Source organism: Camelus ferus, chromosome 6, assembly GCF_009834535.1.
Source record: "Camelus ferus isolate YT-003-E chromosome 6, BCGSAC_Cfer_1.0, whole genome shotgun sequence".
NCBI lineage: Eukaryota > Metazoa > Chordata > Mammalia > Artiodactyla > Camelidae > Camelus > Camelus ferus.
This window is the reverse complement of record NC_045701.1, coordinates 75268333-75293606: the sequence shown is the minus strand read 5'-3', so window position 1 is coordinate 75293606 and position 25274 is coordinate 75268333. Positions and strand designations below refer to the sequence as shown.

The 25274-nt window shown below is 39.2% G+C and overlaps 1 protein-coding gene across 3 annotated transcripts in view; it reads right to left on the bottom strand.

Moving 5' to 3' along the window:
* Positions 1–989: 989 nt before the first annotated feature.
* The window catches only part of TSHR (thyroid stimulating hormone receptor), a 127976-nt gene continuing 103691 nt past the window's right edge, over positions 990–25274 (bottom strand). For all 3 annotated transcript variants that reach the window (XM_032482458.1, XM_032482459.1, XM_006184272.3), the window contains 3 exons: positions 24076–24153; positions 6657–6845; positions 990–4677 (listed from right to left, as the gene is read on the bottom strand). In XM_032482458.1, the coding sequence (XP_032338349.1) occupies positions 3264–4677; positions 6657–6845; positions 24076–24153 (1681 nt within the window). In that variant the 3' untranslated portion in view covers positions 990–3263. The remainder of the gene's footprint in view (positions 4678–6656; positions 6846–24075; positions 24154–25274) is intronic.

The window sequence follows — 25274 nt, the reverse complement described above, 5'->3', positions numbered from 1 at the left end:
GGGCAAACACTGAATGTGTTGGTTGTTCTAACTGAATGAAGTGAGAGGGGTCCAGTGAGAAGCGCTTGCAATTAATTACCCTAACTAGCCTCTCAGTCCTGTGACCTTAAGGCTGGGAGGTCTCTTGGGACTCTGCAAGGAGGAACACACCCTTCCACATATACAGCTTTATCCTGTGAGTGTGTTCTGGGTCGACTTCCGCTTCTCCACTCTGAGTTATCCACCAGCTCAAGGCCATAGACTCCATCTTTCAGAAAGTCATCAAAGACTTGGATCTGTTGTTTGTACCATTTCTCCTGTTCACTATATAGTTTTGGCCTGATCCCATTTTATATTTTCTCACTGTTATTTGAGTGGAATTTGAAAAAGGAAGGTTGGAGATGACAGGACTCAGTCCACCACTCTGAGCTGGAACTTTTATATCTTTTGAAACAATACATTGCTACCAAGTTTGTCTTGTCCCTTTAGGTTTTCAGAAAGAATGAGAATCACTCTACTATTTTATTTCTGCAAAGGGTTCAAGCAGTTAGGAGTATTTGTCCTCAAATATGTTACTGTCTTTAATTCTTAAGACTCCAGTTTCATCTTCTTTCCCTGACTTTTACTTTATTGCCACTCTCCTGGTGCTACCCTGTAATAGACTCTCTTCTTCTAATTGGCTGCTTTTGATATGCAGTATGTTAGCCATGGAGCAATAGAGCAAGGGTCAAACTTTGAGGGTGTTTTGAGAGATACTCCTTTGAACAACATGCATAAACTTTAGGGCATGAATTTTGTGACATCTATTGTGACTGGCCTGAGACTACTGTTCCTCACTGATTTGGGTCTATCTTTAGATAGTTGAAATCACTAGTATGAGCTCAGTTGGTATTTGGGTCTATCTTTAGATAGTTGCCAGATAAACTGAACTCTGACCAGGTCTTTCAGATTTATTATCTTCATTAGAGCACTATATAAACTCCTAGTCTCAATACTAATCATTTGTTTTCTTTTAGATTCATTGCCTGTCAATGAATCATAATTCATTTTGCCGAGAGTAAACTTTTTTCACATAAAGACCATTTACAACCAAGATACAATGTTACACTTAAGTGATTTGTAGTCAAAGATTTATTTATTAATATGGATTTATTAGCCAACGTGCCAGTTTTTTCCCATCTTTACTTTTAACACATATGGTGGTAGCCCTAAAAGAAGCTCACAGATTACAAAAAGCAATACTTTAGGACTCAACACAATCATTTCAATCATTTCATAGGAAGAAAATTTATTTCATGTTGCAAATGCAAGTTTTAGCAACAATCCTGTAGAGGTTACTTTTCTAGGACTGATTCCAAAGCATTATTTCAGCTACTCAAGATAAAGCATATTAATTATCAGGACATGATATTCCAAAATGGCACAGCTGAGAAACACATGTCAAAAGTAACACATTTGTTTAATTTCATTAGTTACAAGTGAACTGGTGGATAAGTCATGATTTTCGGTGTATATAATACTTCTACTCAGACATCCAGGTCTCAATGATAATCAGGAATAGGTATGGCTATTGAGAGATTCCAGGTGAGTTGGGGTCACCATATCTGGGGACCCACTGGGCCTACTAACCCTGCTCCACAGACTTAAAACAACAAAAGCTTTTAATACACGGTTTGGTTTTAATTCATAGTGTGGTTCCTGAGCATTGAGAAGCAAATGCCGTCACTGCTTGGGATGAAATTAAGGGGCTACCTTGATAGATAACCTAGAGAGTAGATCTATAGGTAAAAATCCTGTTTTAAGTAAGGGAGGACTGTTGGGGAATAGAGATTCCATGTCCAGTGGTCAACAAGGCTGAAAAGAGCTGGCAGGTTCAGAGAGAAGAAACCTCTCTTGATTGCTTTAGTATTGTACTGTGGGTCAGAAATGGCTAAGTAAAGAAACCAATCCCTGAAGACAAGTTAAATGTTTTCTTAACTCTGCACAGAGAAGTAGTAACTCCAAATAACCAGCATTTGTAAAACCACCTTTTATTCTATTATATAAATGCCAGTCTGTTTTTGGCCTGATAATCATAGCTACGTAGATCTAGTAATTAGATGACTGACTGAGCCCCAACTCAATATGGTCACTCAGTAGAATTTCTGGTTCAGACATCATAACCAAAATATGAAACAAACAAAATTTCCTGGGTCATATGTCTAGGCTCCGAAGAGGAGACGGCAGCTCTATAAGACAGGAAAAACCGATTCTGCATCCTTACTGTTTTTCTTTCTCTTTGTCACGAGTGTATTTTTTTTTTGTAATATATATATTTTTATTGAAGTATAGTCAGTTTACAGTGTGGTGTCAATTTCTGGTGACAACGTATGTTTTGAGGGAATGGGATATACCTTAGAGATTTAAAACTGGAAGCAGCCATCAGGCTCCTTTATTTCTACAGACTTCCGAGGCCCACTAATTCACCCAAGGTCCAACAGTTAACCGGTGTCCAGCCTGCTTTACTAATCAGTGGGTGATCTAGTGCACCCTGCTCATAATTCCCACTTGTCGATATTTAGAAATACTTTCTAGAGTTCACGTCTTTAATACCAGAAGACTGGCCAAGAAGAGCAATTCGGCCTTTGCTCAGCCACAGCAGCTGAAATCTTGCCAGTTTTTCCAGGACAACACATAACAGTTGGATCACATCAGGTAGATTCTTGTGAAGAGATGATTATGTCTCAGAGTCCAGAAAAAAACAACTCAAAGCTAAGCCTTACCCTTCCTTCGTGTCTCAGAATAGCTGTTCCTTGCATGATGTCATGTTTGACTTTCCAGTTTCAAGGAACTCAGACTCTCTTTGGATGCATGAGGGAACGTGAAATTGGACTGAGCCAATGTGGGGCCCGTTTTATCTTTTGGTCACCAACCAAGTTAATAACATTTGCCATTTGCTGAATCTTTAGTATGAAATGCTATATAAAAGTGAGACAGCTCAATGCCAACATGAGCTCAGTTGGTATTTATTAAGCATTTTACATGATGTCATCTCTGCACTTAGCATCAAGCAAATCTTCTAGAGAGTATAGATTACTTTGATATCACCTGGGCTCAGACATGCTGATACGGCCTCTTCCTTCTTGGAGGTGATGATTAGATTAATGCTAGTCCCTCTCCAGAGACGAACTCTTGCCCCACAGAACATGACTTGCAGAAGGGTTAGGTCAGCTGTGTGCGGAGTGTGTCAGTGGTTGGGATGTGTATGTTCAGGAGACTAGCCTAAGTCCCCTACTGCTGTCAGCTTACAAAGCTGTTTGCTCATACCCTTTTGAGATTTGGTCCCACTTATTTGGGGTTAGATGCGAGTTTTCAAGCAGTTCATAGTCATCCTGCATGTTGGGGAGATTTTGCCTCCTGTCCTGGGTTACCTTTTGGACCTGAATACCAGTGACGTTCTTTGGGGAAACTCTCTGACCCCGGTACACCTGAGCCTTGCGTTTACAGATGCCCAACTTGCTGAGCAGGATAAATACATCCCTCTGGAAGGCTTTGGTGAAAATGGCATAGAGGAATGGATTGGCACAGGAGTTAAGTGGATAGAAGAGAACCAGCAGGATTTTGGAGTTGGTCACAGTGATGAGAGGCTTGTTCATAAGTGCTGACAGAGCGTAGAATGAGATTGGGGCCATGCAGATGAAGTCAGTGAAGATCAATACAGCCATCCTTTTGGCAATTTTGGTGTCTTTGTCTCCTGGGTTGTACTGGGGATTTCGGACTGTGATGTAGATCTTCACGTAACAGCAGCAGACGATGATAAAGGCAACTATGTTGAGCAACAAAACAAGGATAATATAGGCCAGGGCAAGCGGAGTCTCAGTGTCCATGGGCAGGCAGATGCTGACCTTCGCATAGCTGCTTATTCCCACCAAAGGGAACAGGGCGAGCAGGAAGCAGCAAACCCAGCCCCCAACCATGATGGCGCAGGCGTGCCTGAGGCGGATCTTCCGGTCCAGGCGCATGGCGAAGGTGATGGCGTGCCAGCGCTCCAGGGTGATGACCGTCAGTGTATACACCGACAACTCACTGGCAAAGACGGTGAAGAAGCCAGCTGTGTTGCACCCGGGGCCTGTCTGCCAGTCAATGGCGTGGTTATAGTACTCAGACTGAGTGTAGAGGTCCACAGAGGCGATGAGAAGCAGATACATCCCCATGCAGAAGTCCGCGAAGGCCAAGTTGCACATGAGAAAGCGTGGGACAGTCAGTTTGTAGTGGCTGGTGAGGAGGATGACCAGGACAAAGACGTTGCCCAGGAGAGCCAGCAGACTAACAAACCACACTACGATTCTTAGGAACTTGTAGCCCATTATGTCTTCGCATGGGTTGAACTCATCCGACTTGGGAGTGCACACCATGTCTTCGCTGTCCCCACACACGGTGTAGTCGTAATAGCTGTCAAAGGCCTGCAGGGTCTCCTCCTGGGGGTTTTTGAGCTCTTGGCCAAAACCGATGATCTCATCCTCTTGTTCTTCAAAGAAGACATAATAATGAGAGTTGCTGTGGGTATCCTGGAACTTGGAGTTTTCCTTGTACCCAGCACTGCTGTCACCCAGATCCTCTTCATATTCTTGGTAGAAGGGGCCATTTAAAGCATTCACAGACTTCCTCTGACGCAGGCTCCGAATAGTGCTCTCGTTACACATTAAAGACTCAAGGATTCTGCAAGGCAGCAGATACAAGTCACCACTTGCTGAAAATCCATTAATGGTCCCCTCATCTCTTACCACTTAGTATGATATACATAATTCTACAAGATTTTATATGATCTGGTCAGACCTGTCTCTCCTGCATCATTTCCTATTTCTCCCCTCTCCAAATGTGGTCCAGGGACACTGGCCCTTATCTCTCATCAGCAATCAGTTCAAGAACAGCAGTGATTAAAAAAAAAAAAAAAAAACCATGGCTGCTGGAGCCAGTCTGCCTAAGTTAGGACCTGATTCTACCATTTTCCAGCTGTTTCACCTCGGGAAGGTCTATGGACATTGGTTCATTCATTTGTAAAATGGGATAGCGACAGTATCTATTTCCTATAGGGTTGTTAAAGGATTAGATGAGCTTATTATTTTAAAACTCTTACAACAGCACCTGTTAGTGCCATGTGTATGTTAGTTATTGTTACCATTATTATTATTCCTATTCAGAGCTTTAGAACTCCATGTCCCCTTTGCCTAAAACACTCATGACTACCTCTACTCATTACTCCGTTTTAAACACAAATGTTCTTTCCTGAGAAGAGCCTTCCTTCGTCTTCTTAAATTGTCTGACCCTTGTGTATGTTTCCCTCACAGCACTATCTGATACTTTCTTATTCCTTTGCTGTTTCTTTTCTGACTTCCCCTACTAGAATGTAAACAAGATGCAAGAGGGCTCTTGTCTGTCCTGGTCATTGTGGTGGTTAGGACGGTGCCAGACACATAATAGATGCTCAATAAACATTTATTGAACAAATGACTATCTGAACACTATCGTGCAGGCATGCTTATGGAAGAAAGTTTTCTTTCTTTTTTTTTCTAGCCCAACAGACTGACGTCAAATGGGATTCTTTAACTAGCTTCAGCTGCTGAGCAGATTCGTCTGTTGAGCTCTGGGTAAAATGCCTGACGGACTACGTGTCCCAACCTGCTTGGAGATGAAGGAAAAATCTAGACCCGGCCCTCGAGGTGCAGTTCAGCCTCCCGCCCATCCCTGGCCCTTTCCTGCTCAGGGCTGCGTGGTATCAGCAGAGCATCCCCACCCCCCACTCCTAGTTTTCTGCAGGTGTTATGCCCACACTGGCCTTCTCTGCACAGCTACTCAGCTTTCCTGTTTGCTTCTGCCTCCACAGCTAGATCCCAACTTATTTCCAACTGCCAGTTTGAGTGCAGAAAATCACCCAGCAGATGATATGTAGAAACTGAGAGAAAGAGTAAGAGATAAATGAAGGTGTTGTTAAGAGAACAGGGGACTGCATGAGACATAAAGGGGGAAATAACACAGCGTAAAAGTGTAGGTGAAGACAAGATTCAGAGAAAGCACGGAGAGAAAAAGAAGGCCGTCCCTCTTTCACAGCCTGATTATAAAATTACACATATTATAGCTAGTATTTATTGAGAGCTTACATTCCAGGTCTTTGTGATAGGTGTTTTTAACCCAGTTTCTCATTTAATCTTCTCGAAACCTCTGTAAGTGGCAGCATTTATGATCTCCATGTACGAAGGCTCAGGGAGGTTAAGTGAGAGGTTAAGCTGGAATGACACAGCTAGGAAGTGGCAGAGCTGGGGCACAAACCCCAATGCGTGCGTTGTTCCTGGATTAGTCCTCATAGTTGTGGCACCAAATACGTGTTGTGTCTGGAGGCCAGAAATCACGTCTGTGTAATCTCTAGAAGGTTCTGCATGATCTGGTCATTCCTGTGTCTCCTGCATCATCACCTAATCTCCTCCCCTCCTCTGCTGCGATTCAGTGACTCTGGCCTTATTCTTATCTGCAGCCTCCTGGCCTATGGAGTCGTCGTGTCCTATGAATTTCATGTTTCTGTCAGATGCTTCCAAATTCTTCCCCACGTGGTTTTAAAACCATAAAGCTTCTTCCCCAAACCTAGAAATTAATTCAATTTCCACCAAGGCCTTTTGTCACTTATTCCAGATACTGCCACTTACCCTCTGATTTTCTTCTGATTCTTAAAAGCACAGCAGTGGCTCGGATAAGAAAGGTCAGCCCGTGTGAGGTGAAGGAAACTCAAGGAAAGAGGAAGTTTCTTCAGAGTCCAAGTGTTTCTGGCTATCAGTTCCTTCAGGTGTTCCAGGCCTTTGGATGGCAGGGCAGCAATGCTGGTGTAAGAGATGTCTCTGGGAGGGAGAGAACAGAGTAATTCAGAGAGAGCTGAGCAGCCAGGGCCTTCTAGTTCTTGGCCAGAAGGTCAAACAGGGCTGAGATTCATGGGGAGACAGCATGATTCCTTCTGCTCAGAGTAAATATGTACTCAAGTTTTTCACGTACAGCCACTCACTGGTCTAAGGAGGGAGATTTTGCTTCTAATTTGATACGTTGCAAGGGGCTCCCATTTTTATTGCTTGGAATGCCAGTATCTATCAATACAAGTAATAGTTCAGTATCTCCCATTGCAATACATGCAAACTCCTGGAATCAGAGACAGATGTCAATTTTACTCTGGAAAACTACACCATACAATTATTGAAGGGTCTCAAGAGGTAAGAGAAATAAATTTGAACAGGCTCAAAGTGACATAAATTTCTCAGTCTCTGGGGACTGGGGTTTTAGGATTGATGAACTGCTCATTGATATGGATCAATACCAGTAATGTGAAAATCTTCTCCTAAGGATGCAGAACTTGGGAGTCATAACCAGTTACACGGTGAATTCATGACTCAGAACAGTCTTGCCACAAATTCTTTAGAAGGCTGTAAGTGTATTCCTGGAAAGAAAACTCCCATATCTACACTAACAATCTGAAATGAGATTCAAGTCACTTCTGAAAACAATGTGTGTTGGGGTGAGGCTGGGGACAGTGTAGATATTAGCATTAGTTACTAAAGCAGAATTAACTCATGGCTTTTAATGTGACATTCTGTGTTCTTTTTTTCAGTCCCACAGAGTCCAGGTTACATATCTCACTCACCATTTTTATTTGCATTGAATAATAGTTTGAATAGGACTACAGATATTTAACCTAAAATCTCTTATTTTATATTTTATCAATTAAAATATTAAATATTTAATTACATATTCCTTATTTTTATAACCATATTTTAAATATTTCATGTAATTGGTAGTGACTGATTAGCGAATGAATTCCAATATTTAAACTTCTGCTCCATATCATTGTAATTACACTTAGCTGAGATTTATATTCTCAGGGTTCAAGGCTGCAAGAAGTTGCTACTTGATTTTTATAAACATGAAGCTTGAGTATTTTTTTAAATTAAAGTATAGTTGATTTACAATATTGTGTTAATTTCTGGTGTACAGCATAGTGACTTTAATACATATACATATATATATATATATTCCTTTTCATATTCTTTTCTATTAAAGGTCATTACAAGGTATTAAATATAGTTCCCTTATAGTTAAAATATAGTTAAATTTTTCAATTTTGTTTTTAGAGTGAGAAGACTATGGAGAGTAGCCATCAGCGGTTAAGGGACCTGAGTTCATTCATGAATACAGCCATATGGATGGAAGCCCTCAATCTGGAGGGCCCCCGTCTTTCTTATTGACTCTGGCACGTTCCACAAAGAGTTCATCAAGCAATGGGCACTGGGCTTCATGAGAATTTGTCTCTAGCAAGTATTTACTCACAAAGCAGACCGTAGCTGAGCTGTGCTTGGCAGATAGTTTGAAGTCTAATCGTCTAGGTCATGGGAACCATCTCCAGTTAAGTGTCTAATGAAAGTAACAGGACCTGAATTTGGAGAGAGTACATCCTGCAGGGTTATGTACCGGGCAAGAATATCACCAAACTTTAATGATGCCAGGAAAAAAAGACGAGCCAACTGATATTTGATGTCATAGGAAGAACAAATTGCTCTTCAGAAGCAATTATGTGCTCTAGAATCACCAAATACTTGAACATCAAACACTGAAATTTCCCTTTTTTTGTGAGATATTTTGTTATTATTATTTACAACTAACATTTGATGAATTAAGTTGCAAATTAAATAAATACTAATCAGCTTGCCAATGTTTCAGCAGCAATTGCATGTCTCTTCTCTGTTTGCTTGTAACAAATGTGGGCTTTTCCAAAGGTCAATACGTAGAAGCTGATCCATTATAAATGTGTAGTCACATCTGTAAATTGGTAAATGAAATACATCTAAGAGCAGAAAGATTAATTTACTGCTTAAAAGGCAGTTTAATTAATTTATTAATACTGAATTAAAAATAACAAAGGCCTAAAGGCTATAAGTTCCAGACAGTGAGTTTGTCTAATTATTTGTTTAAAAGAATTTAAAACCAGGATATGCATTTATTCAATGAGTATTGACTGACTGTTTCCTGTGTCTCCAGTACAGTTACTGCTAGAGCTATAGCAGTAAACTACACGTGCAGAAATTCCTGCTCTTCTCATGCTTACATTCTAGTGGGGAGAGAGGGACAATTACAATGAAAAAGCAAAACACATAGTATATTAGATGATGACAAGTACCATGGAGAAGAGTAACACAGAATGGGGGAGAGGAAGAGCCCAGAGGCAGGGTCACAATTAGAGACAGGGGGAGGTGTCAGGGAAGGCCTCATTGAGGCGACAGTTGAGTGAAGGTCTGAAGGAGGTGAGGGAGAGAGCCCCGTTTATATCTGGGGGAAGAGCATTCCAGGCAGAGAGACCAGCATTGCAAAGGCCCTGAGGTGAGGGTGTACCTGGTATTTTTAAACAAGCAAGGAGGCCAGTGTGGCTGGAGTTGAGACAATAGGGAGCAGGTAGGAAATGTGGGAGAAGAACTCAGAAAGGTCCTGGGGAGACAGATCAGATGTGGCTGGAGTTCTTTGTCTTTTCATCAGAATGAGATCAGAAGCCTTCAGAAGAATGGTATAAACTGAGTTATTTTAAAAGGATCAATCTGACTACTGCTTTGGAAGTAAGCCAAAGGGAGCAAGGTGTGCTAACATGGAGACCAACAAGAGAGAGGACGGTGCCTTGGACCAGAGTGGTAGCGGTGGAGGTGCTGAGAATGGTGGGAGTTTGTATAGATTTAAAAGGTAGAACCAATGGTATTTTCTGATGGATAGGATATGAGGTATGAGAGAAAAGGGGGTCAAGAATGACACCATGACTTACGGTCTGCAGCTAGAAGAATGGAGTTGCCTTTCTTGAGATGGGGAAGGCTGCAGGTGAAGCAGGTTTGGAGGGCATGATCAGGAGTCCAGTTTTGGACAGGCCAAGTTTGAGATGTCAATTAGACATCCAGGTGGCTGTGTCAAGTAGACAGTGTGTTACAAGTCTGGAATTTGAGAGAGTTGTCTGGTTTGGAGATTTCTATTAAGGTATATCACAGGCATTATGTGAAGCCATATGAGTAGATGAGATCACCAAGGACGTGGATGAAGATAGAGGTAGAAAGAAGATTAAAGGTGGAGCCCCAGGGCACTCCAACAACAAGAGATTAGGAAAGAAGAGGAAGAACCAGAAAAGGAGCCTGGGAAGGGCAATCAGATGTGCAAAGAAAAACCAAGAGAGTAGTGTCTTGGAAGCCAAAAGAAGAAGGTGTTGCAAGGAGGATAAAGTCATCAACAGAGTCAAATGCTTCTGAGACACGAACTAAGAATTGGCCGCTTGATTTAGCAACTGTGGAAGTCACTGGTGACCTTGAAAAGAGCAGTTTTGGTGGCATGGTGAAAATCTGATTGGCACGAACTTAACAGAGATTAGGGGAGCGAAATTAGAATTCTAGCCAACTCTTTTCTGATGTCTTCCTGCAAAAGGACACAGAAGTAGACAGGGAGTTGAAGGGATATTTTTAAATTACAAGATTTCAATATATAGCCCTGGAGAATGTCACTCTAAGTGAAGTAAGCCAAAAAGAGAAAGAAAAATACCATACGATATCACTCATATGTGGAATCTAAAAAAAAAAAAATTTATATATAAAACAGAAACAGACTCACAGACATAGAATACAGACTTGTGGCTGCCGGGGAGGAGGGTGGTGGGAAAGGATAAACTGGGAGTTTGAGATTTGCAGATACTGACTGGTATATATAAAATAGATAAAGAAGTTTATACTGTATAGAACAGGGAAATATATTCAACATCTTGTAGTAGCTCATGTTGAAAAAATATGAAAATGAATATATATTCATGTATGACTGAGAATTGTGCTGTACACCAGAAATTGACACAACATTGTAAACTGACTATAACTCAATAAAAAATGCATGTTTAAATGTAAACTGTTTTATATTACATACATCACATTCTTCATTACATTTTTTATATCTCATGAATAATGTTATATTGATGACATGTCCAAATGATAATTTTGATATATTGGGTCAGATAAAATATATTATTAAATTAAAAATAGATACATAGCCCTAAAAGATAAAGAATCTTTTTAAGATAAAAGAACACCTAAAAATAATAATAACTCTTTAAAGTCAACAGACATTCAATCAGTGTTCCAAGAGAGGCTGGATCCAAACAGAACTGGGTATTGCAGCTGATTGCTATGTCTCTTAGGTATCTTTTAACCTATAGGCTAAAGCAATATTGTTTACAGTTGGGGGAAACTATAACATGTTTGAATGTTGATGGAGGATAATCCAGTAAAGAGGAAAATATAGATGCTATGGGACAGAAGGGAGAGGGCTGCTAATGCCTTAAAAAGTGACTTAAAATGCAGGAGAGATGACAGAAAATGTGGACATAGATAGAGGAGGATGAGTAGATGTGGTGATGGGAGCATGAGGAATTCTCTTCTGATTGATTTTATTCTAAATGAAATGGAAGTCAAGATGATCAACTGGGCGTGAAAATGAGAGAGAAGGACTAGAGTACTGAGAAGAGGGGAGGAGGCGTGACATGTTCATTCAGGGGAGTGGGAGAGCAGCTAGGTAAATGGGGTGCTTTTGCTACAGCACCTAGGACCCACTTGGAGTGAATGACTTAAAGTGAAACAATGTCATGCCCACCTGTTGAAAGTCAGGGCCCACATCAATGGGTAATTAGATTTCACCAAGGTAGGGTTTTCCCAGGCAAGGATGATAAGAGAGTGGGGCAAGGTAGTTAGTTGACTGTGTATGCAAGTCAGTGCTTATAATGATGGATCATGGAATTTAAGCTTCACAAGGAAGGAATGAAGATACAGGAGAGGTGAAAGGCAGTGAAATATTATTAATGGATTGTAGCTCCTAAACGGACCAAAGAATTAAAGGAATGAATGTATTAGAAGAAAACAGATGGAAAGACAGCAGGATGTTTGAGATTGAGATTATGAAAGGTTTGTAGTCATTAGTAATGACATTGGTAAGACATGGAAGTGAAGTCTAGAGGTCAAGCAGAGGGCACATTTATTGGAGGAGTGGAAGTCAGAGGCCAAGGTATAGGAAAGAAGATCCACATGGACATTGAAATCACCAAAAATTACAGAGCAGCAGTGTTAGAGAAGTAACAGTGAGTCAGGAGCTGAAATCTTCAAGAAATGAGACAGAATGACTTTGGAGTTCATAGATAACAACAAGAAAGATGTTTGGGCATTAACGTCTGAGGGCATGAGAGTCAAAGTTGGGGAAAGGCTTTACGGAGGATGAGGGATGATGATCCAAAAGCAACGATGAAGAGGCAGGAAGACATCTGCCTCAACTTAATTTTATATAAGTTGTTAGCATGTTTTAAGATTAATTATGCTACTTTAAAATCCCTTAAAGCTGTCAGTGCCCACAAATAACTGTCTTTCATTTTTTCAAATGAGGATTGACTTGCAACATAAATTTGTAGGTTGTTCACACGTAGTACTTAGCTACTATGCTTGCTGATTTCCAGAGAACCCATAAAAAGAGATGTTTTTACTGTAACTTTAATGTTAAGACAAACAACTGAGGAACAGAAATGTAAAATGATTCTTGCCCCATCTATTGCTTTGGCTTGAAATTACTCATCATTCATCAAATATTCGATGAGCCACTGCTATGTGCGAGGCATAGTATCAGGCACTGGGGTTACAACTGTGGGGAAAGATAGACAAAAATCCCTTGTACTGAATTTGTATACTAATGGCGGGAGAAAGACATTTACGAAGTCAGTAAATGTCTAAGATGTCTAGAGTTTCAGAGGGTAATAAGCATTGCAGAGGAAAATAAAGCAGGAAGTGGGATGAAGAGTGATGAGCAGCTTCCGATTTAAATAGGGAATTCAGGGAAGATTTAAGTGAGAAGCCTACAATTAAGCAAAAACTTGGAGGTGAAGGGGCAAGCCCCATGGATACCTGGGGAAGGAGCACCCTAGACAGAAGAAACGGCTAGCACATGACCCGTGAGGCGACAGCATGCCTGGGGGACCTGTTCAGTGTGGCTGGAGTGAGGGATGCGGAAGGATGTAGGAGGTGGGTCAGAGATAACGAGTCAAGGCTGGCGGACAAACAGCATAGGTCTTTGAAGGCTTTTGTGAGGACTTTGGCTTTTTTCAGACTAAGATGATCAAGAACTGGAGGGGTTTAAGGAGAAATTTAAGAAAATGATCAAGCAATGTTGGAGAATTACAACAGGGGCAAGAATAATCTTCTGTGAAAGGGGTTGACCTGAAGTGCTAGGAAGAGACAGTGTTTCTGAGTTAGTTTTGGGTTTGCATCGTAACGTCACCACTTACGGCCATGTGACCTTGGGGACTTACCTGACAGCTCTGCACCTCAGTTTTCTCATTTATTAAATAGGGATAATGACACATACTATTGAATAGTTCAAAAGACTCAAGGTGATAAACTCTCTGTGAAGAACGTAGCACATCGCTGAGCCTCAAAAAAGGCTCCTACTATTAATAAGAAAATGCCTGTCTAAAGATTCAGATGATCATAAATTACCAATCTTTTCTTGAAGTCTCTGTGTACAAACAAAATTGCCTTGTAACTCAAATATCACTGTTATCCTCTTTTTCTCCCTCTTGAGCTTGCATAATTACATTTCATTTCAGCCTATAGCTTCTATGACCTATGAAATCTCCTGGAGTTTGCTGTCTCAGCAAAATGGATTGTAAATGATAAGCTACCTGTATACTGTAATTCAGTAAAGTCAGAGCTCTTCCTCACAATAATGAGAGGAACTTTAGTGCCAATAGGCAGATGGTGAAACACAAATTTATCCTTCTCCTTCGTGCTGAGTCCTCTCCCCCTACCCCCAGCACACATATAAAATGACCATCACCATAGCGGCATAGGATCAGCCTCAGTGCCACCTGTGAGAAATGAGAAGTCCACTTTCTTTTAGAGTTTTTGCTTCCTTTAGACTCAGAAGCAGAACATAATTAACAAAGTGGATTTCAGAAACTTGGCAGAGATAGTGTGTCAGCAGGAAAACCCTTAACTGCCTTATTTCCTTCCACCTGCTCCAAGAGTAAAAATCCCAGAAGACTCAGCCATATTTACTTGGGAAGAATTGAGTGCCTAACTGTACACTGTAAACTGCTTCTTGATTTACACTTGTGAGTTATTTATTGAAAAAAATCAATCCCAGGTTGATTCACCCCTTCTATCAGCCTGTCGCCAGCATCTTTTAGTTAATTATAAAATCATTGAGTAAAACTCGCTACACAACAGAGTACACGTGATTTTTGCCTCATCTCTCTGGGCCTAGGCAATCTCATTTCTCTTCTTTTATCACACAAATAATTGAAACTTAATGTGGGTCAAATCACCAGAAATTATAAGAGGAGTGGTGTGGAGAGATCAGATTCCTCTGGGGTTGATAGTATACAATAAAATAATTTATGTAGAAATGTTTAGCACTGAGACCAGTAGGCACTCACTAAAAGGTAGATTTATTTACACTTAAAGTTGCAAAGAAAAAAATGTGCTCTGACTTGCTTTTTATTCTGAAGATCCATTACTGTTGAGGGCTCTTGGCTAAGGAGCAATGATTTGTTAATTAAACAGTTCAGAACTTACTTGGTTCAGATTTTTTTTTCTAATTTTTTTCAAAAATTTCTAGTGTTGTTTTCTTGGAATTCAGACTCAGCAAAAATTCTTTTATGTTCTATCAGTTTTGGTCAAAGCAAAAAGCCCTTAACCAATTAACTTTGGCAAAACCGAGTTACAAAAAACAGTTAATGGAACTGTGAATTATTCTGTCTTAGAGTTGCAATCATCCTAGTTTACATTTTGGCTTGGCATGGATAAAAAAAAACCTGTATTCAGACTGAGTCCCCTGATGTAAAATGCATGATCATTTGAGGCCAATGCTCTAGGACAGTGGTGGCTTTGGGCTTTGGAGAACTTCCCTTTATTTAAAGTAAAAATGTTTTGAGGATGATAGCTGCTGAGCTTTCAGTCAATTGAAGAAACCCAAAGGTTTGCACGACTTTGAGGATCTTTGCAGTAACTACATCACCCCTCTCCTACCAGAGCCATCCTGCTACTTGGGAAATGTTCTGAAAATTTCTCAATAGCTGTCAAAAGTAACCTTATCATTAGAGATTGTTGTGACTTGAAATATCAACCTTCTTCTCTCATATCAATGGCTAGGTAGTAAGAGATGCTACTGGTCAATAAATCCGGATGTGGGGGGAACCAAGTATCCTGAGTTGTTGACCTAAATCCTCAGGTCTGAAGATTCCTGGGGCTGAAGTAGACTATCCTTTTGTTTTTAGCAAGAAGCTGGCACGCACACATCTCTGGAAAGGCAATCGTCAGCTCTTTCTCTCTAAATTCTTCTCTGACCTTCCTTGCAGCTCTCAGTGACTCCACAAAATGGTCACAGACCCTGTCCTTTGCTGTGCCTCTGGAGACAAGGGTGTGTGACTTAGGATGATCTGCTTTGGGTGCTTCCCCAGTAACCCGGCTCCGTTGGCATGCGTCTGTCTGTGCCCCAGCCAGGCACGGCGAGAGGTCTGTTTGTCTTTGCAGCTCATTTCACAGCCTGAGAGTGGAGCAGCCTAACAGACGAACCTCCTCCAGTTTTCCACCCCTAGGAGGTTCCCTTCCTCTCCAAGAGAGCTGCTCCAAAGGCTCTGCTGGCAGGCACAGAAAGGAGGGCGAGGAACGGTAGGCTCAGTGTCCCTCCCTCTGAGGGAGGTCCAGTGCCTGCCAAACAGCCAGGTAGAGATGAGTGGTCCGGGTGCAGTGGCTGGGACAGAGCTACCCAGGGTTGATATAGTTGGGGCCCAGAATGGGCAGAGGCCAAGGAGAGAAGGTGTGGAGGTGAGTGGAAGAGGGCCACACACCGTAATGGATTATGCAGCTATTACTCACATCCCCATGGTAACCCTTCAGTGGGTCACCCTTCCCTGCTAAGTCAGGTGTTGTTCCCCACAATATGATTCCAACACAACACACTTCAGACACTATCCTTTGGCCCAAATTACTTTTTTTGGGTTTGTTGCTGTTGCTCTTAGAATATAGCCCATATTTTCCTGTAGACTTGCGTTTGTTCTTTCTCTTGTAACTCTCGTCTGTTGCCATTCTAGCCCTCATCTGGAGCCCGTCCCAAATTCCACGTCCTTTAGTGAGGCCTTTGCTGGTCATCCTAACCCGCAATGGTATCTTGATTCTCTAAATACTTCTTATGGCTCTTTTTACATTAAACTTTGAGTTACTTATTCACATTTCTCCTGAATTTGATTGTAACCTCTTTCAGAGTAGAGGCTGGATCTTATTCTTACAATTGGCCTTGGAGTTCAGTAGGTGCTCAGCAAAAATGCCTGCAGAATAAGGGAGTAAATGAACACCCTGTGTGCGTTTGTTTCAGATTAGCTATTTCTCCCTAGAAAGCAAAAAGGAAATACTAGGGGTAACAGAGGACTGGTAGTTAGGACGAAAAAATGGACTTTATTCAGGCCAAAAATTTTGCCCAGGACCACAACTCAAAAATAAAATGGCAAATATTCTAATTTTAAAAATGGATAAAATATTTGAACAGACTCTTGACAAAGGAAAAATGTAAAAATGGCTAACAAGTACATGAAAAGCTCAACATCATTAATAATCAGGGACGCACAAAGTAAAACCGCATTGAGATATCACTTGACACCCAGTCGCATGGCCAGAATAAAAAAGATGGATGATACAGTGGCTTGGCCGGTGTAAAACTCTCCTCCTTCACGGGTGGGAATAGAAAATGGAACAATCATTTTGGAAATTAGTTTGACAGTATTTCCTATAAAGTTAAATACACATCCATCCTGTGACCTGACAATTTCCCGCCTAGATTTTTACACTAGAAAAATAAAAAGATACGTGGCTGTCTATGGGTGGGTAGGGCATGAGAGAACTTTCTGGGTGATGAAAATGTTCTAAGCCTTGACTGAGGTAGAGTAACACAGTTTTGCCAAAACTTATCCAACTGTACACGTTAAAACTGCGCATGTTATTGTATGTAAATTACACCTCAATAAAAAAAAATAATTTTGCCCGGAATCAAATCTAGAAACTCATGTATTCAACATGCATGTGGACTTCAGGCATGCCAGAAAGAACCCTGCCACAAGTTTTCAGCCATAAATTAGTCTGACCTTAGTGAAGAACATTAAGAGTCAAAAGAAATCCATAAAAGACTTATTTTCCTCTAAACCAAGATGGCAGTGCTACGACTCTTAGATTTTCAAACGATTAATCTGATCAGCAACTAGCAACAATAGTTTATTTTTGAAATTTGTTTTTGTTGATACATGTAATGCAAACTCAAGGATATTATCACAGAGATTTCCTCATCTTAGGAGTTACTTATAATAGTAAGTGGGACTATCATAATACAGACATTATCAACAGTAAGTTAAATGCTTATTAGAGTGAGTTACATAATGTAGACCTTAGAGAACTCTGGTTATTATGGAAGGCATTACATTTCAGTGTGTTCTTTCCTTTGGGATTATAAACACCAGGAGCTTCACTTTCAAAATAAGATGAAAAGAAAACAAGATAATAAAAAGTGAAAAGTATAAAAATAGAAAATGAGATTGCATACCTTGTTTAAAAAATCCGTAAGTAAAACCTGTTATGAAGCTAAATTAAAAAGGCTTTTAAAAAATTAGTAAAGATTGGAGACGAGATCTCATTTTAGATGTTGCACTTGTTTTAAATTAGATTCTTTTTTGAGAAATGACCTTGAAAAAGGGTGGTAAACTAAGTGGGCAAATTTGACTGTTTTTGTTGACTGTTAGAGATAATTGTATTCATTCACAAATATCTTTATGAATGTATCTATCCATCTATCTATCTACCTACCTATCTTTCTGTCTATGTATGTATGTACGTACGTATGTATGTATGTATGTATGTATGTATGTATCTCTCTCTCTCTATCTATCTATCTACACACACACATACATATATATTCCAGTTCTCTTCTCTTTAGATGAAGTTTAGGATTTTCCAAGTTAGGCTTTTTGTTTTTTAACTTTTTTTTATTGAGTTATAGTCATTTTACAATGTTGTGTCAAATTCCAGTGTAGAGTACAATTTTTCAGTTATACATGAGCATTTTTTTTCGCTGTGAGCTACCACAAGAGCTTGATATATTTCCCTGTGCTATACAGTATAATCTTGGCTTTTACACCAAATCACAGCCAAATCATGGCTATATAATATTCAGTTGCAATTTATCAAACATTTATTGAGTACTTGCTGTCTTCTCTTTTGAAGTACGGGGTGGATTACAAAAAATATAAGACAGTCTATTTCCTATAGGATCTTAAAATCTAGTTATGGGGAAAAGATATGGGGGAAATAAAGTGATGAACATTTTGACAAAAGTTCAAGACAAGAATTGAAGAGATGTCTCAAGGCCATGCATGATTAGTTAACAGATGCATTTTAAGACAGATACTTGGAATTTGAGGACTGGAACTGTACTGTGATTTGTTTCTGACTTTCCTCCTACCGGCCCCTCATTTGTCCTCTCTTCCTATGCTTTGTGGCATTCTCTTTAAATTTAATTTAAATTTTTATTAAAATAATGTGTGGACCTATTTTATAAAGCAAATTATGCTAGAAGCTTAACACACACAGCAGACCTCTGTGCAGCCCTTCCCTGCATTCTGCTTTCTGATGTCCCAGAAGCAACTGCTTTCAACTTCTGGTATTCTTTGCATAGTTGAAAATATTTCTTGATTTATTGGTTTTTGATTCATCCACTGACTCTCTACTCTGGAAGATGAGAATTTAGCTCTCTTCTATGACCTCACACATACATCCCCCTGACCCCTCTATTTTCCTGAACTAATTTTAAGGACATATTTGATTAAACCCACGTCTAGTATTCTGGTTATTAAAAGTCTGCATAGTGTGATTTCATTTTATTTCTTTTGTAACTTTTTTTTGTTTCTGTATGAGATGTCTGTTTCTCTTTTTTTATTTACATAATTTGGTTTGAAGAACCTCTTGCTGAGTCTTGTCACATGCTCTGAAGTTCTTAACATATCTCTGAGCGCTCAGTTTTTCATACAGTCAATTCTGTCAGACAATCTATCAATCCCTCTTTGTAGAATCTTCTCTTGGAAACTTCCTTCAGCCCTGATTAGACATCTTGGTCTCAAGATTCCCAGTTGCTCCCTTTTTGGTCATCCTAGGAAATCCATTTGACACTTTTCTGTGTTGATCACTGTTTCTGAATTCCTCATTTTCTATTAGTCTATGGGAAATCAAGTTTTTGAGACCTTCATGTCTGAAAATGTCTTTATTTTACCTTCACCTTTTATAGACAGTTTGGAAATCACTTTCCCTCAAACTTTGAAGGGTGTACTCTATCATCTTCTATCTTTCGTTGCTACTGCTAAGACTGATGGATGGCATTCTGCTTATCCAGCCTTCACAATAGGACTTTCCTCTTAGAAGCTTCTAGTATATTCTTTTTATCATAGTACTGTCATATTTTATGACATACCTCCATGAGCCTTTTTTCATTCATATGGGTTCTTTATGGGTATTTTTATTCTGAAAACTCATTTCCTTCATTTATGGAACTCTTTCTCCGCAATTTTCTTTTTTTTTTTAATTGAAATAGAGTTCAAGTACAATATTAGGTTATTTTTAGGTGTACAGCACAAAGATTCAACATTTAAATGCATTACAAAATGGTCACCACCTGTCTCCATAGAAAGTTATTAAAAGAGAATTGTCCATACTCCTTATGCTGTATATTACATATCCGTGATTTATTTATTTTATAACTGGAAGGTTGTACCACTTAATTTCCTTCACCTGCTTCCACCACCCTCTCCTTCTTTTTCCTCTGTATCTGTGAGTCTGTTTTCATTTTGTTTGTGTTTTAGATTCCACATGTAAGTAAGATCATACAGTATTTGTCTTTCTCTGTCTGACTTATTTCATTCAGCATAATACTCTAGATCCATTAATTTTGTCCCAAATGACAAGAATTCATTCTTTTTTGTGGCCAATCCTCCATTGTGTGTGTGTGGGTATGTATATATATATATATATATATATATATATATATATATATATATATATATATATGCCACATCTTCTTTATCCATTCGTCTGTTGATGGACACTTAGGTTGCTTCCATACCTTGGCTATTGTAAATAATGCTGCAGTGGACATAGGAGTGCATGTATCTTTTCAAATTAGTGTTTTCATTTTCTTCAGGTAAATACCCATATGTGACTTTGCTATAACAGCCATCTTGCTCCTCCTCAAACATGCCAGGTGTGTCTTCACCTGGGGGTCTTTGCATTTGTCTAGAATGATCTTCCTTCATATAGTCACATGACTTGCTCCTTTATGACCATCAGATCTTTTCCCAGTTGTCACCTTCTCAATGAGGCTTTCCCTGACCACCCTTCAAAGTGGTGACCCTCCCCTATTAAAGCTCCTAATGAAGAGTCCTGGGCTTAGTGAGGGCTCAGTAGATGTTTACTGTACATTTTCAAAGGCTGACTAGGACGTTTCACCACACGGATGGGAACGGGTAGGAATGAGAGGCAGAGTTAGGGGAAACTCCAGGCAGATGAGATGACTAACTAAGAGCTAAGTTCTGAAACCAGAAATTTAGAAATTATTCATATTCTTATAATATTTGAGAATAAATGATTTAACCAAAGGAGAAGATACAGGGGAGAAAGATCCAGAGCCCAGGACTGAACCCTACTGAAATATTGGGGCAATGAGCTCTAGGGGGAGAAATCGAGAGGGAGTGATCAGAGAGGTTAGGAAGGAAAAGAATAATGACGTGTCAAGAGTCAGGAAGAAGCGAAGGTAATGGTAACATTTACCTCATATTAAGCATATAGGAAATGCTTTGGATTTACCTTCTTACCTAAGCTTCACTGCTTTTAGTTATCTTGTTTTGACAAATAAGAAAACTGAGACTTGCATCTCACAATTAGTGATGGACCCAGGAATCAACTCCAGGTCTAGCCCCTAATCTAATTCACGATTCACAACCTGGCATGCCTCTCGGAAGCAGAAATGGCGTTTTCAAGCAGTTGCACATCTGCTCTTAACCTGGTTAGAGAGCCTTGTAAAAAAAAAATCTTACCAAAACTTTCAAAACAACTTTGAAGTGGCACGAACAAACAGGTAGTTTAATTTACCACTTCCAAAGAATGAGAAATGGACACCCTCCCTTAAGGACAACATACTACAATATCTTTAAAATGTGGCTGCTATTTCAATGCCATAGCGTTTACAAAAGTGTGATTCAAATATTTATTGTATAATGTATTATTTCACAAACATTTCAGAGCTAGTACTGTGTTTCAGGCACTGTAATATGAACTAAAACTGTGGAAAGGAAACAAACATAGCCCCTGCCTTTTGGGAACTCCTGGAGAGACAGAAACATGTTACTAGTGCTGTGAGATGCACACAGAGAGGTGATGGAGTTTAGAGGAAGAAATGGCCATCCTTCCCTAAGGAGAATTAGGGCCAAGAATGACTTCACAGAGACCTTCACTGGAATGTCAAACAGTAGTTAGTGGTGCTTACCAGACAGAGAAGGTAGCGGTAGAGTTTTCAAAGCAGCAGGAAGAGCAAGAGTTTAGCCATAGAAGTAGGTTGGAGCAACAGGGGAGCTAAGTTTCACTACGGACGGATGATCGTTCAGGGATGTATGGTGATGTGAGAGATGAAGCTACAGAGCATAGCAGGGCTTTGTGTGCCACACCAAGGTCTGTATCCTGAGGGGAATAGGAGACCACTATTGGCTTCTTAAGACCCTATTTGCATTTGAACACCAAATAGGAGAGTGGAATTAGAGAGGGTTTAAAGATTGAAGGCAAGGGGAGGCTTGGAGACTCCAGTCATTTAGAGCAGTGCTACTCAACGTGTGGTAAAATTGGCTTTCTTATGTATGAGTCTTTGATAAAGTAAGAGGATTGTACTGGAATGTTGGCCAACTACGTCACTAAGCACACTGTTTAGTTTGGGCAACTCTGCTCTTATGGGAAGACTTTGTCTGTGAAGGAAGTCTCTCCTTTGTTGTACATTCTGGGCCAGCCACTCACCTTACAGTGGACCCACATTTCGAGCGTTTCTGGTCTACACTATTGGTCTTCAAATTCTTTCAGTGTCATGTATTCATAAGTAAAAAACGTTTAAGTGTGCACTTTAACTTATGTAAATTTACCAGCTCTATATACACATTACTGTAATAACATGTTATATACATTATAAAACACATTAAACATATATTTTAAAGGATAATATAAAAAACCAGTAAGTTTATTTTTTAAAAAACATCACCAAAGTGAAATCAGTGTTATTGAATATACTACACTAATTATGAAAATTGTTGTTTAACCCTTTCTGATTCAGCTATTCAGAGATCTGCTTCTTCTGGGTCAGGTTATTTTGATTTTGGTTTAAATGGCTATCAGTCAAAAAAGTTACTTCACAAGTGGAACAGGGCAGGCTTCGATGTACTTACTAAATTAAGATACTCATCTTTCAATCCAATTCAGTAATTAAATGCATGTTTTTATTGAAATTCATTTTATCAGATGTCAGTGAGTTGTTTTTGTAAACTAATGTGAAGGTGTTTCATTTTTATATTTTATACACATGTATTTTAAACCCACTGTAACTTTTAATTTGGAAGATTTTAAAACAGGTTAAAAATTCAATTTTTGATTTTAACAAAACAGAATTTTTATAAGTAATATTCATTATTTTCACCAAGAAAATTATATAATATGGAATATTTCCAAATTCCTATTTCTAAAGGTCTTTCCAAAGCACAAATTTCTTTAGAAAAGCAACAACTTTCCTCATTCATTGGTGAAATATCACCTTTATCTTAAAGGGACAATTAAAGATACCTTAAAAAAAAATCTTCCAGGTTAAAAAAAAAATCACACAAAAAGTCAAAACATTTTATTTCACTTGTCTTTTTGTAAAAAGAAAACTACATAATACTTTTTAGTACTTTGTCATGAGTTAACAAATAAACCCACATGTAGTACAGCAGATTTTCAGGGTCACTCTGCCCTTTTATACAGAGCCTGTGCATTAAGAAAATAAGGCCATAAGCCCCATTAAACTGGGTGCATTTGACCAAAAAGTGGAGTGAAATTGTTAAAAGTGAAAGAGTGAGGATGGTAAATCTTCAAGACTGTGGGTCACTCACTGTTCCCTTGGGATGCCTTCCTGAGGGACAGTGGTCATCTGTATGTAAAATATTAGAAAACTTAAATTTGTTTTTATTTTAAAATGGAACCACTTATTTGTAAATGGAACTTCTAATATTTCTTCTTGCCTCTGATGGATTGTCTCATGTTTCTCCTGGGGTGCTGTGTTCCACCTTGGCAAGGACTGAACTAGATGCTCAAGAATGCAATTCTAAATTAAGACAAAACCAAGGGGATGGAGAAGACATCACTGACCAAGAGCCTTGAGGGAGACAGAGTCAACAGAACTTGATTGCGATTAGATGTGGAGGCATAAATCAGAGGAAATACACAAAAAGCTATGCTTCCATGCTGTTTTATAAAATGTTTACATCCCATCTTTTCCAGTGATTGTAAGTTTTCCCAGATATGAGTCAAACTATTATAGTCTTCCTTACATGTGCCAGACATGGTGCAATGCAGTCACATACATTTTCTCTGCAAAGACTAGAATGACTTCCACCTATTTGTAGACATCGTGTCTCAGAATTTTGCAAACACCAGCTGCTCAAAAATGTCTTTTTTTTCCTGCCACAAGAGTGCTTTCATGAATGTCTGCACCAAGGCCTGATCAGGTATCAGAATGGCACACTGGAGTGTGGGGCCTTCTGAGCCTCAAAGAAAAAGAGCTTTCTTCCTAGCAGTAGCCTATACAGCTGGGCAGAAGCCTTCATCTAAGACAACAACATTCTCTAACCACGGACATCAGCTGCTCCTCTTAATGGCCCCTTCCCTTCCAAAAAAAGCAAAATTAAGACTGAAATACTCTTTTGTATGTCTTACTCACAGCAAGGTTGGTCCACTGTAAACGCCTCCAAATGCATCTTTGTCAATAACTGTCAGGTATTTATTCTTGTTCAGGTAACTAGTGAGAAAGAGAGAGAATGCATTAGGTGAGGTTAAGCAAATTAATATACATACCAAAATAAAATGTGAGAATGGTCTCCCTAACTATTAACTGATTTTTAAGAATTTGGAAAACCCATTACCTTCTTCTGCCTTAAGCACTCAAAGCATTCCAGGTTTCAATCATGCAAGTTTTATACACATTAATTTTGGCAGAAGTCTTTGAAAGTGAGCATGTTTATGATGTAGTTTGCATACCTAGATTTTATAAAAGTCATCTAATTCCTTATTTATCTGGCCAATGGTGACTGTATTTCTCAATCCTCTTCAATACCAACTAAATTAAATTTGTTTCTCAATATTGATCAATATTCTCATTTACTTTTGATGACTGGGCTTAAGTCAAGTATTCAGTGAAGGTGAGTGGTGAGTGGTGATGGGTACTGTCAGAGATTCAGATCTCTTCTTTAGGGCAGGGTTGCCAGATTTAGCAAATAAAAATATAGGATGCCCAGATAAACAATGAATAGTTTTTTAGTATAAAAGTATTCCTTGTGTAATTTTTGAAACATTCGTATACTAAAAAGTTGTTTGCTGCTTATCTGAAATTAAAATTTAGTTGGGTGGCCTGCATTTTCTCTGACAATCCTATTTGTGGGGGGGCAGGCTATGCAGATGAGATTACAGAGTGTATCTTTCATGGAAGGGGTTTCATGGGCACATTGATCTTTCCATTTTGAAAACATATTGAGCATTTGAGAGTAAAATATTTTTGAAGCAATTTAAGTCACAAAGTGATTCTGAAACATAAAATTACCTCCAAAAGTGGATAAAAGCTTTTAAGGATTTTGAAACTGGCTTTATTTCCACTAAAGAAACAAAACATATATATGTATGTGATATATATCTATATATAGATAGATAGATAGATAGATAGATAGATAGATAGATAGATATAGATATAAAAAATTTCCTTGTTATAAATGCTCTCAATTTATATATGCTCAGGATAACTCACCACACAGCCTAGTCATTAAGAGTCAGTGAGTGGTCACCTGTTGATGCAAAATGAATACAGTGGAGACACTTAGGAGGTCTGCTTAGGTACAGATCATGCTTCTATCATTCTTTTTATGGTGT